General features: G+C 41.0%; 1 protein-coding gene across 2 annotated transcripts in view; it reads right to left on the bottom strand.

Annotated features, from left to right (window-relative positions):
* The window catches only part of LOC141769367 (tetratricopeptide repeat protein 28-like), a 176,040-nt gene extending 159,368 nt beyond the window's left edge, over positions 1-16,672 (bottom strand). For both annotated transcript variants that reach the window (XM_074638348.1, XM_074638349.1), the window contains exons 1-3: positions 16,553-16,672; positions 16,113-16,466; positions 12,665-12,964 (exon numbers count right to left, since the gene is read on the bottom strand). In XM_074638348.1, coding sequence (XP_074494449.1) covers positions 12,665-12,964; positions 16,113-16,142 — 330 coding nt within the window. In that variant the 5' untranslated portion in view covers positions 16,143-16,466; positions 16,553-16,672. The remainder of the gene's footprint in view (positions 1-12,664; positions 12,965-16,112; positions 16,467-16,552) is intronic.
* Positions 16,673-18,363: the final 1,691 nt, after the last annotated feature.

The raw sequence follows: 18,363 nt of genomic DNA, 5'->3' as shown, positions 1-18,363 counted from the left end.
CGTATTGAACAATGTAGTGAACGTTAAAATGTTTTGCCTTCAGCCTCATTTCCTGATTTATCGATCTATTTACTTTTTCTTTTTGCATTTATATTCTGAAAGACGGTGTAAATGTGTGCCTGCTGAAGCGATGTCTGCCTCATATTTTTTAGCTGCCATCTCCTGTTAAACAGGGATATGGATTATGCAATTATGGTTTTTATTTTTTTTTATTTTTTACCTTTTCCTTATTGACATAACCTTTTCACTGTCATTTGCCAAAGTGGAAGATTACACACAAACAACATGGGTAAAGTTTTTTTTAACGCAAAAAAAGTGGTTGCCAATAGGAGCGACTACACCAAATGAAGTGGCAGACAGCGGTCCAGATGTGGTTGCCCAGGGCTACTGGACAATTGTTAGTGACATGGATTGGACATAGTCATGATGGTTAAGGAACTGTGTTGACTCAGTGGTTAGTCTAACAATCCATTGTATCAAGGTCGATAAACAGTGATCTTATTTCCATTGTTTGTGCTGCCTTCTTGATGCCCTTTGCATATAAAATGAACACCCCGGCAACCTAGCCTCTGGATTTACTGGATTTTTTCAATTACAATAAAAATATGTTTTATTGTAATTTGCATGACCTGACCCTGGCTAACCTTGGCGTTATGGTCAGAGAGAGGACTGTGTGAAATATATAGGGCCAAAAAAGGAGCAAAGACAGAGCAGTCTACACACCAGCAGGGGAACATAACAACTAATGTAAATTACATTAATGACAAAGAATAGCATCAAATTTGAGAAGCTGCCTGGAACCAGAAAACTGATGGCAGTTTTGGCTTAAAAACGATAGAAACAATCAATCGATTAAATAAATATCTCTAGATAAAGGCTGACTAATCGATTAATCGACTAATGAACTCCTTCTGAGACAGATTTAGTGTTGTACAAATGCAAAGATCTACACTCAAGTGATCAGAAAAAATAAAAATCCGGCTGCCCCTGCAGTCAAAGTGGTACCACTCATTTGCATATGTATCGCTACGTAAACAGGTGCATGCAACAGCAACTTCAATTCCACACTTGCTTTGCATGTGAATGGGTTAACAAAAGTGGCCTTAAATCATGATCATGAACAGGCTTTGAGAATGATTGTGGGTTCCAGGGAGGCGGGTTTGAGCACTGCCAAGATCGCAGAATTGCTACGCTTCTCAAAGGCAGCAATCTTAAAAGACGTACAATGAAAGGAGCAGAATACAAGACACTTCAAAACATTTGCTCTGCGGGAGGAGGCTCCTGGCAGGAGGCTCCTGGCAGGTGAATGTGAGGGACATCATGTGGTTTGGGCCTCAAGTACATGTAATGGAGAGTCAAAATATGTAAAAGCTTTTCAAGCAGATGACCAGGCAGGATATTCTCTTGTTCGCAGTAAGCTGCAGAAGGCATTTACTGTGGGCTAAGAAACATCAGTAAGATTGGCTGGTAGACTCAGGGTGTTACCTACATGGGACGAAGGGTTTGTCCCCTTTGAAAATGGCCATGCCAGTTTTTCCTTGCCAAACTTTAGTGTAACTTTGGAGCGTTATTTAGCGTTCTTCCCGACAACATGACATGGTTCGTACTAATCGATTTCTTAGGTTTTCTAGTTTCATGATATGATAAAATTTCACTCTAGCTTTAAGACTGAGCCCTCTGAGTCCCTTCTGAGAGACAGACTAGCGGGCCGTCAGATTGTTAAGAAGTTCATAATTTCAATCATATCTAATCAGTTATAATCAAAGATCAACTTGACAGCCGTGAATCGAACAATATTTCCACACAAAATATCGTGATACTATGCTGTATCGATTTTCCCCCCACCCCTACTGTACAGTAAGTAAGTGTGATGGTTTTTGGGGGCATTAAAACTGTCATACACTGGCTTCATTATTATACAGTATGTGTCAGCGCCTCAGTGTTAGAGCATCCTGTATCATTGTACTGGAACAAATGTTTTCATTCATGGCCATCATGTTCCCAGGATGATGGTACTTTCAGCGAGATAGTGTCCTTGTACTCCCTGAATAGGAGAGGAACATTATGTAATTATGCAATATTTGTATTCACTCTCATGCACTGCTACTTCATTTTATTTATTTACCTTCTCTCCCCTTTTTTTCCTCATTTATTTATTCATTTTTATTTTCTACTGTGCTTTATTTTCTTATATAGAATCAATGTCATTGCATGTTGGACCTGTATCTTTAGGAAAAACATTGCTTCCGTTGTAACATTGTGTGACTTGCATGCGTCCTTCAATAAAAAAACATTAAAAAAAGATAGTGTCCTTGTCAAGGTGCAAGAATCAATGTGTGCATAGTCGGATTCAACACTGAGGGAAGCTACAGGTCTCTCCGCCACAATGCCTGCCAGCTAATATCGGGGCCAAAGATGCTTCAGGGTGCAACTGAGCCGAGGTTTATGTTTTTCTGGTCACTGACTGTATATTTGATTGTCCAGCTCATTAAAACAGCAACACACTCGAGTCCTGCTCGAGAACACGTGCGTGTGGTTTTTAACGCCTGACTGGAACAGCTCAGCCTCTGGTCAAATACCGAGATTGTATCCATAACCACGGAAGTCATTTGTCAGCTTCGCGCACATAAATACACCACCTGCATTCCATGGTCTTTTAGCTAATACATCTCCCCAGGCATTTCCATTTTTCTACTGCTGTTGTTGTTGCTGGTGCATTTCCCTGTAAAACTCATTACAGAGAGAAAGAATTAGAGGGAAGTATCAAGGTAAGACACAACAGTGCAGGCACTCAAACAGCTAATTGTAATAACCTGACACAAGTGAGTAATTTAGCTGCCTAAAAACGAGCCCTGAGATCTAGAAGGAGCACTTTAGAAGAATGAATTAGGCTGGAGGCCATTACACACTAAGACATTTAGAGAGAGAAAAAATGATCCATCTTTAACTGGGCTGGATTTGAATATTAAACGATCCTGCTTACCGTTTTAGCAAAAAAAAAATCTGAGATTATCACAGAAGCAAAGTTAACATAATATTGTGCATATTGCATTCTTTGTTCCGGACTGCCTTCCGAACATCCATTATTTATTAGAAATCATCCATCATTAATCATTCACGACATGCCAGTTAAGTCAGTAATTACAGAAAAAATGTGACCATGCAGCACTCACTTAACGGACAAAATTAGGTCATACTTAAACTAAAGCCTGATTACATTTCATGTTCTGGTTCCACATGAGCAACAGTGACAAATAGGACTTTGTGTATTCTTTGCTGATGCATCAATTGATTGCTTCCGAATTAAACAGTGACAGATTTTAAGTGACATATTATTGAACAAATGTGTTCTATTAATGTGCACTGACATTTTACACTGGTGTATACTGTGCTTTGCAAAGTAACGTGGACCGTTTCTATCTATAAAGATGTCCTTGCCACTATTATTTCATTCAGCATGTGGAGTTTTTGACCATTGATGGCGCTATAGAGCAATGTGGCTCCACAAACAATATATCGAACTTCACCTGCATGTACATAAAACATAAATATGCTATTTCTGGTCATGCTTCAGGGCTTTAAGGAGGTAAAACAACCTCAATGCACTGTATTTAGCTATATTTTGGTCAAACTAAGACTGTTAAGAACATACTGAGACTATAGTTGGACAGCCATTTCAATACATTTTCTCTTGTTAAAACTTCACTTTAATTCACAGTAACTTGCATTTCAAGCCTACAGGGGGAGTGAATAATACTAATAACATATTTTGAGTTGCCCATCCCTTTCAGGATACACACAACACATTTTGCAGCCTTATTTCAGGCTATTTAAAAGGTGCTAAATGTGAGATTTGGAGCAACGGTGCTAACAGCGCTAACAGCGCTAACAGTGCAAACAATGGTGAAAGTGCCGACAAAGATAACAGTGTATATCTGAGGGGGAACCGGAAGGTGGGTGCTACGCTTCCGCGACGACATCAGCTGTAACCACTGTATGTGCGCAGGGCAGAGCAGCAGCCGTGAGCTAGCCAGCGGCGCACGCTCACATGCACTAATAGCACGCGCCGCCAGCCCGGCGATGTCAACAAAGCGCAGAGAAGCTCGGATTACAACACACAAAGAGGGAGAGTGACTTCATTCTCTGCTCAGGTAGACATTACTCCTCTATATCTTTACATAGCAAATAGTTTTTTGCTGCTATATTAATGCTCTGAATATCGAATTAAGTTTAACCATTAAACTGTATAAAAACTATTACGTAATCCCTGTATTGTAATTACAGATTTACCGAGAATAACAGATCAATATTTCTTTCGTTTTAGCCGTATTCAAATAAAAGACACATAAAGCTGAGTAGATGACAGAAAAAACAATTAAATTAGATACTGAGACAAGCAGGGAAGTCACTCGGAAATGGGTTGACAAACTACTAGATCTAGACCCACTTTTTTTTTTTCAAGTTAGACCTGATTTCATGCTGATTCTCTCAAACTACTGCTATACTCCTCTCCTTTCCAGAAATGCTAGTCAGCCACCTGGAAACAAAATTAGTGGCACCTTTATCCCTACCAATTTATTTCTCTGGGAGGAACCAGGGCATATGACTCATTCGGGGAAGGGGGTTACATCATGAATAGGTGCCGTATGAAACAGACCACAAGCTCAGAGAGGAACACTTTCCACTAAAGCACGAGCACAGACCAAACCTTGCACCTCCTTAAAGAGGTGAAAGATATAACAATATATCTGGGATATTATGCATCAGCAGAATGACTTTTCTTTCTTCTAATCTGCATTGTAATATTCGTATGTGTCTGACACAGCTGCTGGCACTGACACAAGAGAAAAAAAATGAGTGTACTCGTCACCTAAAGTTCAGAGGTGAAGACAAAGGGATCAGGATGCAGATCAGAGCGGGGAAAAAATTCTCAGCTCCACTATTCATCTTGCCATGCTTATGCAGTGTATACTAATGGGCTTCTTGCAGGCTGCTCTCTGCTCTACCCTATTTCCCCAATGGGAGTGCTTCCTCCCTGCAGCAGAGCCAGGCTGTGCTAATTCTGGAGACATCCAGGTCTCGAGACCCGAGCCTTGCCAAGCTCTCCCAGGTGGGAGGGGCCGGCACAATATGAGGCTGACAGCGAAACGAACCCCTGGAAGAGAAAAAAAAATAAAAGAGCATCTGTATAACCTAAGAGGTTATGTGCTAGGAGCAGGGTGCAATTGTTTTCCTCATTTCCTCGGGCTTGTAAAGCTGATCCACTATCAGCGGCGGGCTGTTATGCCACGAGCATGGCAATGAGCTGGCTTTTACTGGGCCTTTTGACATTTCTTGCCATGTAATAGCAAGCAAAAAAGCTATTAAGCTGGTAATCAATTGATGTATCCGGAGGGAAAAAGCATTCTGAGTGCGCAGACGTTCTCTAACATGATTGAAAGTTTCTTGTTTGTGGTGCTTACCTAGGTTTTGACACATTTCATTTCTTTTGGGACAAAGAGGCCGTGGCATTTAATTTTCTGAATAGCTTATCTGCAAAATGGCATAACGAAAAAAAAGAAAGAAAACCGATTTATGCAAAACTAACACACTAAAAGTTCAATACTGACCAAATTAGCTAGAACAAAAACACCCCCACACACACACACAGAATTTGGACTCAATATATTTAGGGTAGAAGATGATATAAAATCAGTGTGAGCTGGTCGGTAGGTGTTTGATTGGGTGTTGATGGGCCTGACAGATTATACTGAGGGTGACATCAGCTCCCAGTTCTAACTCATCCGTGCCCCCAGGACGGTCTAGAGACAGACAGCTGTGGGGTGAGAGGGAGGTCATCACACACACATCAAACCACATTACATCATCCGACACTGATTTTTTTGTGAACTTTGTGGGATCCAGCAAAGCACCGAAGATATATACTGTACAGAGCTTATGGTTAGCGTAAAAAAGAAAAGACCAATTTTCATTTTTTTACTGTATGTGTGTGTGTGTGTGTGTGTGTGTGTGTGTGTGTGTGTGTGTGTGTGTGTGTGTACGCCTGGTGTTTCTTGAAAGCAGATTAAATTTTACTAAACACTACAATTTGGTGGGGCGCCTGGGTGGCAGAGAGGAAAACCACTTGGCCACCATCACGGCGATCCGGGTAAGCAGGATTTGGAATCAGCCGTTCCATATTGTAAGAAAAAAAAAAGAGGAAAAAATACTGAACACATCAACAGTATATTGAGTTAGTGGACTAAAATAATAGCGGCACAATGCTGGATATAAATTCTATCAGTCATATTACTGGCATGATTTACGTGTTGAGCGTGAACTGTATTACTCACTGGCAATTCAACAGAGACAGAAGCAGCAACACATTGTAGAAAATGGTAATGTGAGCCGATTTCTGTGTTGGATGTTGATGCGTTCAATTTTGAGTAAGTTATTAGCCTGAAAGAAGGGGATGTGATTTGGGGTGCAAATTGCATCCATCAGGTTCACAACAACGCAGTCGTTCAAATACATTTATGCTGCATATTACTGACTGCTATCACATGGGATACAAAACACTTAATACAAGAAAGAATCGTCTTTCAGCAGGACGTCATGTCCATAAAGATACCAGAGAGAGCAGCGTTGCTGACCAGACAGACAACAGCAGCGCAGGATTAGTTTCATCTTCGTAAAGAACGACACAGCTGCCAAAGAAGTGCTGTTGAAATCAAAACAGCCGACTCAGTTTGTGTGTGTGGTCACTTTCCCTCCATCATGGCCCGTGCATATGTGCAGCGCTGCTTAGCCGCAATGGCCTTCTAAAGGAAAAAGACAGAATTTAACTGCTCCCGCTCATTTCGCAGATTTTCCAGACAAATAATTTCAGGTTTGTGCCCCGCTAGCGCCAACCCTCTGTCCATCCCGCTCTCTCTGGCCTATAATTACACGCCATTCATTTGATTTGTTCATTAGTTCAAGCCTCGGCTCGGTAGAAGCAAAACGGAACCCTCTTATTAGTGGTTCATGACTCGACTCTCTCCATGGCGAGCTCAGGAGCTACGGTGGAAAACAGCAGCGGAGCAGTGGGAGAGGGGAAACTGGCGGGAAGACCTTATTTTAACCCAAAGCACACATCTTCACCGAAAGAGACAGCAGGGCATGCACACTGCCATAATAAGTGTATATCCGTAAAACCTCTTACATAGAAACGCTGCTGTGGTGCTCAGAAGGTCAACCAACCCATGACCACCAAACGCTGATATTACAGATAACAAAAACTAAAGGCATGAACCAAATATCTGGCAAAGAAGCACTTTTTCTGTGTAGATCATAGGAGCATTTTTTTTCCATATTATGCACTGTGGTGCTTTTGAGACAATTTAATCAAATCAAAGCTGCTTTAATCCACAGAACATACAGTTGTAAAATTGTGCCCAACAGCTATATTTATACTAGAATAGGGGAGGATCTAGAACTAGGACTGGATACTAGATTTTAAGGTCTAGTATGTTGTCACAGATTTGAGTTTACTTTGGATAAATGAATATCTTCCTGTAAGTCACACATCTTCCAATAAATGTATACCCTTTCCTCTACCTCTATCCAGCTCATTTATAACATTTGCTAAATGTTTCGGTAAGTAATTTGTGTTTTGCAATTCATATGTTTTTCTTGTTGTTTTTTTTTTTTTTACATGTATGGAGCTCCTCTCCTACGTCAGCCTCACCACTCAATTTTAAATAGCTTGAGCTCCTCTGAACACTTCAGAGTCGTCAGTAATTACTTGACAATTACAATCCCGAAATATGCCTCGTCTGTGTAGCAGGATCTTGTGAAGGAGGTGCAGTTGTAGACGAGCGCCCGTGCCCCATTTTTCACTATAACCCAATAATTTGCAAGCACGAAATAGCAAGAAGCAATGCACTACATGGAGAGCAACTTTCTCTGCACACTATTGTGAGTCTCTGCTGTCAATCAGCATTCTCGTGACTAGCTAACTAGAAGCATTCATATTTAAAACTGTTTATTCCTAACTAGGGGAAGATATGCAGGTTGATGTCAGCTGCATTCAGTTCTTTCAAATCAAACTAATCATAAATATGCAGCATAGGATATTATAAATATTCATTGATACATACCTCGGCCCCAATATACATATAGAGTTAAAAAGAATTTGCATTTATTTTCTATTTTATCTGATCAGATTTAATTTTTCTATTTGTTTTCAAGTAGTTGGTGAGGAAATATATGGGCTCTAAACAGTCAGCTGTTTTAATTTCCAGACTGAATTAAATCTAAAACTGCACAGGACAGCACGGGGAAGACAGTCTTGTTAGAACAAAACGTTCAAACTACAAATATATCTTTCGTTTTCTAAGAGTCTACAGTCATGCTAGGCCACAGTTGGGCTGTACGTTGGCACAGTAGTGCTTCAGGTTAAAGGATGTCAGCATGCCATGCTAACATAAACTGTATATAAGAAGTGGACGTAGTCACCATGACTTCACCCATTGGTTTGTGGACTGCTGTTTTGAAGCCTCGAGTTCGGCATTTTGACCGTCGGCATCTTGGTTTTTGGCCTTCACCATCTTGTTTTTTTGCAACCAGAAGTGCCACATGCCAAATGTTGAATAAGCCATTTTTAGGCGACCAAAAAATGTTACAATTAACTTTCATGAAGTGAAAACACACTGTGAAGGAGTTAAAATTGTAAGATGAAAACAGGGAAAACTCCCAGACCGGACAACGCCGCGGTAGCGACCTGTCAAACACAAGGTAGCCACACCGTAAAGCATCCCCTGCTTTATGGTCTATTTGACCCAAAACGGGACCATGATTTACTAAATGAACATCATGCTGTATTGAAGAAGACTTTAAACTAGCGACCTAGTCTAGCCTTGAGACCATAAACTCATGTTTACAATGTTTACTGAGGTAATAACTCAAGTGAGAAGTAGGATCATTTTATCATAGACTTCTATGTCAGACTTCTTTTTGCAATTAAAAATTCTAATTTGAATATGGCGCTAGAGGAAAAGTCAGGGGATTACCAGTGGCTAAAAAGCCACAGAAAACAACGTAAAAGAATATAAACTCCACACTGAATACACACAAGTGATGTATATCTCAGTGCTATCATAGTGCATTAAAACAAGCAGGCCACCTAATGCATGATCTCTGCTCTACAAACACAAACACACGCATGTTTTAGCTCACTTGCTGTAGCTTCACTGAGGTTTTCAGTTCATTATTCAGCAAGTATCAAAATAATAGCACAGGTCACCGAGATGTTATGAAATAAATATTTCAGACGGTGCGAATGAAAGCCAGAAGAAAGGTACGAGACCTATAACCACTCTCCACATGAGATCAAAAGCCAGGTTCTTTATTCTTTACACACACTGAGATCAGATGAGAGCTGGTTTAACGGACTGTCATACCAACAGGGGAGCATTACACCCCAGTGGTTTTCATCCACATGAAAAGCAGAGCGCTGCCGAGAGTGGCAACGGATGAGGTCTTCAAATCGCACAATTCCTTTTTTCTTCCTTTTTCCGTGTACAGTAACTGCACAAGCCAATGTCATCACCCTGCACTGCAGGAAAAAGAAGCTTTATGCCTCATCGGGGGTGTCAGCATCCACTCCTTACACAATTACTGGATATGCTGCTGCTGTAATTAAAGTCCCCTTTCAGCACTCCACACACCATGACCTTTTCCAATGCAAACACTCATTGTCTCCGTTAAATCCAAGGCCCCTCTACTGGGATGTAAATGGACGTTTTTATGTTGGAGAAAAAGAAAAATGTATGCAAGTATGCTCATGCACTGGGAGAAAAATGTGTTATAGCCTCATCTGGGAAACAAGGCTTGATGGGTTTCGAGAGGGTGTCGCGGCAGCAACACTCGAGGAGACAGAATACCCTTGATAGGCACCATCATAACCTATAATCAGAAGATATGCAAATGATAGAGATGTTTCCCGTGACGATGCAGTGCCAGTCGTCTTTCGGTTCCCTGGGAGCTCTCTTGTCAGCGCTCACGCAGGAAAATGGGAGTGATAGCAGAGAGGGCTGTTTGTTTAACCTGTCACTGGAACAGCCGGGTTGAGAGGGAGGGACCAGATGGAGGAGCAGAACAGACAGGGAATCCATCTAGAGAGGGTATTGTCCTCTCAGTCACTGGTATACGGTGCGACACAGAATCACAGAATACTCACTGGAAATAGAAATGTTTTTCCAACTCGCACCAACGTCTACCAAAAAAGTGTTGGCTGAAGTTGAAGAGTTTGCTGCAGTATCATTCCTTTTGTGCTTAAAAATTAATCATGCACAGGAAAAAAAGCTTGATTATATTCTCACAGTTTCCCTCTCGGACTGGCTCACAGAGATGAAATGTGAACACACAAGTGTCTATGAAATGACACCCTATTTTGTTCTCATTTAAGCTTTTTATATTCAGTAAGAGGGGTGAGGTACAAAGGGCCTAAAGCTGTCTTGGGTCATTAAACCACACATTTTCTTTCTTCTTTCAAAATGTGTTTTCTGGCACTTACACCAGGCAAAGCTGACAGATTAGACAAGAGGAGGGGGTGGTGTTCCTTCACAGGCTGGCTGTGGGCTTCGGGAGGGTGGGCTGCTCACTGTTGCTTGGGGCAGCGAAAAAACCACGCCTGTCACTGTTTGACGGGCCAATCCAGAAGTGCGGTCATAGGGAGGTATGATTGATGATATTATGTACTCACACAGGATCTGAATGCCAGCACACTCCTGTGATTTAATCCCTGTTCCTTCATCAAACATCCAGGCGTGGCAGATGGACTGTACAACGTCTGTACCTCTCTTTCCCCCAGGCCAACGCCATAAGTGTCAAAGCCACCATTACTAATCAATTCTTTGAGGTAGTAATAACTGAATACAGGAAGACATTTATATGCATTCATATGTATGTATATGTTCAATCCACTATAGTGCAATGATACAATATTATCAAATTCTGATTAAAATATCAGAATTGCGTTGTTTTTTTCCCCTGGCATATCAGATTAAAAAAATGGAAGATGGATTTGTTGTGACCTTGGCCTCCGCCTGTACATTAACCAAGTAGAAAAATGGTCTCCATGGCGGCTGTGTTGATACGTGTTTAAGCACATTTCTATATTTATATTAAAGCCAGTCATGATAAGCATTTCCTTGAACCCAATGAATTTAGAAGAAAAAAAAGCCTCTTGGCAATTAAATTGTCTGACAAAATGCTTTGATCAGCCTTCCTGTTTGACAAGACTGACCCCTAGTGGTCACTCAAGACACTTAATTTAAAACATGAACATGCACCCCTCTGTATAATTGTCAATACCACAGACATATTAATCCCTTTGTCTCATTTTACAAAGTAAAACACAAGGATCAGGCAGGCTGTACATCGGCACCGAGTCTGCTAACACAACCTTCAGCATGAGAGACAGTCAAAGCTGTCAGGCAGTAAATCCAAGAATAAGCAGAGCTACACTGCCTAGATTAAGCCAACCATCCCCCAGTCAGACCACAAAGAGCTTCATTGTACTTGGATAGCATATAAAAGAGGAGAAATGATTTTGGCAGTGATTTTCAATTATAGTTTGGCCTCACTGGTTTCAGAGGGTTATGAAATCTCTCCCGAATGAACGAGATGTACTGTATGTTAATGCTCAGAGATGCTGCAGAGGGAGAAGTGACAACATGGAGGGGAGACTATTGTTGTAGAATGGGTGATATCAAATGATATAGACAAACCACTGTACTGAAAAGCATCTAAAACAATAGCAGGACAGCAACTGTATGTCCATAACAACAAAAAATATGAAGAACTACAGTAAACAATAGGTGCAAGAAGAGCATGTGTGATCTATGTAATAAAAGGCAACAGTGTCAGTTGTCACTGCGGTGCCACAGAGGAAACCTACCTGAGCATCCGAAAGACACACGACCTCAGATCAAAGAAGAGGTGGCCACTGATGCATCATTGGTAGCGACAAATTATCATCAATACCACTCTACCACATTATCATCAATCTCTCTCTCGAAAGACAAAAGTATCTCTCCATGCTAAATCATGAAATCAATGCGTTTCTATCACTGAGAGGAATTGGTCTCCCAGTGATCTCTGCGGCTGAGTAATGTGAAATCTATCGCAGGTTAGTCCACGTGGCCCGGACAAGATCAAAGACGAGACCCCAGAAAACTTTGTATCGATCACAGGAACGCAACTGGGGAGTGACAATGGGAGTGGAATTTGAAACACTTCAAATTGAAGATAAATCATATTTTACCTGCTGTACTATTATTACCTACTATATTGACAAAAAGGTCACTTTGTTTTGTCAGCAACACTTTTACAAAAAAACTCAATTTTTTATGAAACATACTTGAAATTTCACATATTTTAAAAACAGCACATCCCCATTTCAATCTATGCAGCTCAGTGCTGATAATTAAAGTTCCAATTGGCAATGATATGGACATCAGAGTCCCCAAATTAGATTTGATGTTTGAGATTTACAATTCTTGATAAGGACGCTCTATTGGTGCGCTTGAGAACAAGATAAAATGTTATTATAAAATGCAGGGTGAAAAACTTCTTCCTCATGTCGTTCCACTGTTCAATGTTAGTGTATACATAGTTTAAGCTGTTGAGGCACACTTACCTTGGGCCACTTGGGATTGAGCTCACAAGCCTTTTCAGCATCATCCAGCGCCGACTGGTGTTGTCCCAGTTTGAGAAGCGCCGCTGAACGGTTGCTGTACAGGATGCAGTTCTGTGGGTCAGCTTGCAAGGCATTGGTGTACAAATGAACGGCCGACTGGAAGTCACCGCGCTGACACGCCTCGTTGCTCTGCTGCACTTTCTCCATGAACTCGGCTTTGCTGAGACCATACCTGGCACCTTCGTCTCCAGAAATACATCTGATAGGTCTGCCCGCTGTCCGAGAACCGAAGATGGAAAACTGGAGAAATGGATAGAGAGGAGTGAGAGGAGCTATAATCAGTCTAATTGAAAAATCTCATAAAACTTAACTGACAGGAATGCACTTGAGCAAGGAACTCAATAACAAACTGAATATACTGTAGTTAGAACGTTCAGTGAAAATGTGAAGGAAAGTTAATGTGTGAATATGAAGCAGGATGCTTCTGCAACAGTGTATCACACTGCATGTATGCCAAACCGACTGATACTCTCCCACAGAAACAAAGTATACTGTAGTCCTATGTAATAATTGAGCTGAACTGACCTTTTTCACTCATGAAAACTTTTTAATGAACATAAATAATGTCTGAGTTTGATTTAGTTTGGACAGCTCCAGGATTTTGGTATTCTGCATGCAAGCTCAGTGTTATGGCTTTCTGGGACACTGAACTAACTTAGCTGAGCCATTGTAATTTGTTCCACTTGTGCGTTTCCTGTTATGAAAAGTGAACACCAGTGTCTGCTGTGAAAAAGATAAAAACCAGGGAGGATCATATAACTGTATGAAGGTTATGTCTCTACTTTAATTTAGCTGAAATCACAAATTACTTTACAGATAAGCACACTGAGACGGACGGGGGACAAAATCCACTGGAAATCTCATTGTTTGTGATATAATAATGAATAAAATAAAACTAAATGAATGATCAATTGATCTTTTGGGATATATTGTGACATGACCTTTCAAAATAATCCATGTTATTTGAATTGTTGTGTTTTTTTCAAAGAGGACTCTAGTAGGGCTGTCCCGAATACCATTTTTCTGGGCTTCGAAGCTTCGGTGAGAAATATTCGAAGGCTGTATGCGATAGCTGTCTGAGAATAACTACAAATAATTAATGATGATAATGAATAATGTGGGATTATTCCTTATTTCATGGGCTACTTCGGGATTTATACATTATTATTATATACTTAATTATACTTATATATATGAAAATGAAAACGAAACATTCAAATAGTAATTTGTAGATTGAATACCATGGCAACGGTCGTAATATAACCTTTAGTGCTGAAGTCAAAGTGGGGTTAATTCAATAATCTCATTTTTGTCTATGAAGGTCCACCAAGGTTAAATATAAAGGAGGTCTTTAGCACATACTGTAAAGTTTTATCTCTCACATCCAGTTGGTTCAAAATAAAGCCTGTATCTATTCTGATGTTCAGCCTTTTACCTTTTATTCTTCTCTAGACCTTTTCAGACTTGACAACCTGTATTTTCTGTTGCAATGTTTATTAATGCAGTAGCTGACAAGAAATAATCTTGGACCAAAGCTGTTGCCCTAGCAACATAATGGCAATGAAAACGTCTAAACCGCAGTTTAGACACACAATAATAGCGAAAGTTCAACCGGAATAATAGAGATATCTTCATCGCGCTGATAAATCTCCTAGGAAATCAAGGTAATATCTGCCTTCGAGCAAGGCCATCAGCATTAATGTGGGATTGAATCTATTATCGTCCCCATTCATATTCAACTTGTTACACTCCTGAACAAACTGGCAGGCAAACCATTTGACCGTAAGACCAATTATCATATTTAAGTCTTACTGTAGCTGCATCCAACCAGTACAGTCTGATTGATTAAGTAGATGAGCGCCCTATCCATTTATCAGGGACGGTTTGCTGAGTATTACTGAATCATGAAAGTCCTCTCAGGGTTGCATGTTTTTAGGGCCAGCTTCCATTATACCTCTTTCTCACCACACCTCCTCAGACTGCATTCTGGGATAGGGCAGGCTTGGTAATTACTTCCAGAGGCCCGTGGAGTAGACGCAGCAAATGTGAGGGCTTTGGGTATCAAGTAGATTCAACATCAAGTTACATTGCAGCGCCAACCAGTTGCTTTCTTTCTGTTCACCCTTTGACCTTCATCTTTTCTTGTTCTTCTATGTATTATATTAAATGAATAATAATAATAAAATGAATAATAAAAATCTAAAAAGACGTCCTGTTTTACTTTGATTGAACTTTAAAGTGTTTAATATTGTACAAAGGATAAACAGGAAGGCAATCCAGGCACTACAAAATATCAAAAAAAGTAGCAACGAGGAAGATAATATATTAAAAAGCCTTTATTGTAGTGGTTAAATCATTTAAAAAGCCTGCATGTTTCGACCACTGTAGGTCTTCGTCAGGGCTTACAATATTGTTTAATATTGTACCTCTCAGAGCCAATTCAGCACCTGTGGATTGGTAAAAAAAAAAAGATCAATTATGCTGCAACAGGTAAACCAGTGGGTGGGTGTGCACAGATGTTTTTAAAACAAGTGTTTACTGCTGGGTTTTGTTGCTGTACTGTAATTCCCATGGAGAGGCAGACGACCTCTCAGGAATACACAAACAAGACTGAAGGGAGTTACATCCACACACACCACAACTGACAGCACAACTGTCACGGCATGCTGACATTCAAAGGCTTTGCTCCCAAAGAAATGTCAGGAGAAGAAGCATCTATTATAGATTAGTTCTTCCAGAGCATGCTGGTTTTCCCCCCTTTACAAACAAACACTCCAGCAGCTGATCTCAAATGATTAGCAGAGACAAGACAGAAGGGAACTAATCAGAGGGATTTTTACAGGAAGGTCCACTGTGAGTTGCTGCTGTCTCATCTGCTCCAACAACACAGTACTAGGGGGGCTGCCTACTGCATGTGGGCAGGAAGGCTGGAGATAATGAGAGCCTACACCAATACAGAGGACACCCTACCGACTTAATCACAAGGAGGCAGAGATCAGCTCTCCAAAGTGCAAATATAGTCTGGAATGCACTTTTTGTTGGGGGAATTGTGTAGATTTACTCAAAACGTACTGCTACTGTGCAAAGCTTCTGTTCATGCAAAAAACACAAAAGCATGATTTTGCATGTTGACATTTCAATCACATTGATGTTGTCTGCAGCAGGAGAGCCCCACACATCCCAGTGTGCAGTTACAGTACAGTATGCATGACTGGAAAATCGATAGAGGTCTTTTTTACGAGTTTTTTTTTTGCAGGAATGGTCATTTTGGTATTTCCTGTCCAGGATGCGAGGTAAAAGAAAGTGTTATTGTGTGCCAACAAGCACAACAAATAGCAGCTCGCATGACAGTGTAGCAAAAGTGGTTGTTCTTTTTTAATCTATTTACCTTTTCTTTGAGAGTAGCTTGCTTCTCCATCCTGTCTGTTGGTTTGTGCGACGGCTTCTCATCCCCTCACACTCCTTCTTGGCTTTTTTATCCACTGTTTATGTATCACGAGGTGTGCAAAAAGTTACCCAAAAAGTCCACGAAGTAGCCGAGAAAAGCTGCGAGGAAAAGCCCCACAAAGACTGAGCTGTGTGTGGCGTTCAGGAGGAACTTTTTCTCAAGGAAAGTGCGCCATGTTGTCAAATCTTTTCCTTTTTTTTCTTGTCTTTTTTTCCCCTGTTGCCATAGCGGATCTCTGCAGCAGCAGAGGAGGAGGAGGAGGAGGAGGGAGGCATGATGAAGGTCTGTGGGAGCCTGAGTCAGGAGAAGAAAAAGTACAGTTAATTAATGTATCACTCGGTTTTATGCTTTGTTTGTGTTTTTTTAGACGGGTTACATACCTTTTATAGAGTGGAAGTAAAAAAAAAAAAAAAAGCAAATGTTGGCTAACTTTTATCCAGAAGCGTTCACAGAGCGTGTGATGACGCAGGGTGAAGGTGAGAAAGGGGGCACCTGTCCCCGCGCGCGCACCAGCCTCTTGGTGTCCCCATTGGCTGAGGTGATGCTGCGTTCAGGTCAAATTGTTCAACCATAATTATGACAAGCCAGGTGAGAATAGCCATTTTGATGCAGTTAACATTTAACATAATAGATAAATTAAGAGGAGCTGCACACAGTTTGTATCTGATTATACTAACGAATCACTCCAAATACATCAACACCGCAAAAGTACCTAAGCTATTAAATGATGTGACGATAAGGCTTCCATCTTTAAAGGGACTGTTTGTAAGAATCAGAAATGCTTGTTAACAGCGACACCTGTGGCCGTTAAGTCAACGAAAGTCAGCGTCCTGTTGCTCGCGCTTGTGCTCGCTCTACATAGACATGAACGAGCATCGCTCAAAACAGTGAGGCGACACACGTCAGCTAAAACTACAATATCACTCTATATTTCACCTGCTTGGCAGTAATGTTAGCTGACCAGACGAAGGTCTCTCCATGAATCCCTGCTGATCCTAGTGTTGGCTTTTCCTGCCTCAGCCTCCCGACCACGGCCGGAGGGAACAGCGGAGACACCGGCACCCGGTCGGAGACGATAACGTTACTCGTTGCGGAGCCCCGTCATGTCACAAGAAACGGGAAACCTCTGTTGGTCTGGAGGAGCTGCAGCAGTTATTTCTGCACAAACGTCCACTGTACATTCACTAGATATTCTCAGAGCTACTAACTCTTCTACAGTGTGTAGTGTGCGCGAATGCACTTGAGAGTGGAGCGAGCTGAGTGAAGGCAAGCAAGCAGAAGAGCAGAGGAGCAGAGGCGCAGAATACAGCAGAGACTCCGGCCCTGGAGACCAAAGCTACGGTTTACGTTTAGTAGTCCCATTTAGCCACTTGTTAGCAACCTCTTTTTTTAAGACAGATGAAGGCTTCAAAATTCACAAGTGGAGTGTTGATTTATGTATTAAAATCTCTTATGCTTGTGTTAACCACAGACATTATTTCAAGCATCTAACTAAAAGCCATTCAAAAACACATTGATTTACAGACGAGGGAAACGGAAGTACTAAAATGTCAACTAATTTACAGGTTTTAGGACTCATTCCTGTCGCACACTATTATCGCCTGACTCTGCAGTTCCTTTAGCTCTAAGGAGCATTTTAGTGTCTTTTAGCTCAGTTTTGTTTCCAGCCCACAAACTCCACCCCATAGAAATCTATGCTCCACCCTCATCAAGCTCTTTTCCAGTCACAGGAGGCAGCTGTTTTCAGTGAAAACACTAGCTGATGGAGCATGTAGCAGTTAGAGACCGATATTTACCTCAGTAAAATTAGCACAGAGCAAAACTGAGCTAAAAGAGTGAATATTGGCCTTACATTTGTCAGGATTGACAGAAACATGACTCCAAATGAATCTTATAATGTTGTTTTGTGACTGTTAAATGTGTCGTCGGCAACTGTTTTTAACATGTTCTCCACAACAACTTCACATGGTGATAATATGTCAGTTTTGTGTGTTGCATGGCTGCAGTCCATTCAGGTTAACCAGTTCCAAGGCCCTGGTATTGTGTATGCAAGCTGATTAGCATGGCTTAATGGTGCACTTAAGTGGAACAGAGACATTATTAGTTATATTTATTACACCTGTGCTTCACAGAGTAAATTCATAAAGGGGAAACCTCTACACTGCCCACTCCTGCCCGTATTTCAGGTCTT

The sequence above is a fragment of the Sebastes fasciatus genome, chromosome 6 (genome assembly GCF_043250625.1).
Source record: "Sebastes fasciatus isolate fSebFas1 chromosome 6, fSebFas1.pri, whole genome shotgun sequence".
Lineage (NCBI taxonomy): Eukaryota > Metazoa > Chordata > Actinopteri > Perciformes > Sebastidae > Sebastes > Sebastes fasciatus.
Note: the sequence above shows the minus strand (reverse complement) of the source record. Positions and strands in the feature narration are given on the sequence as shown.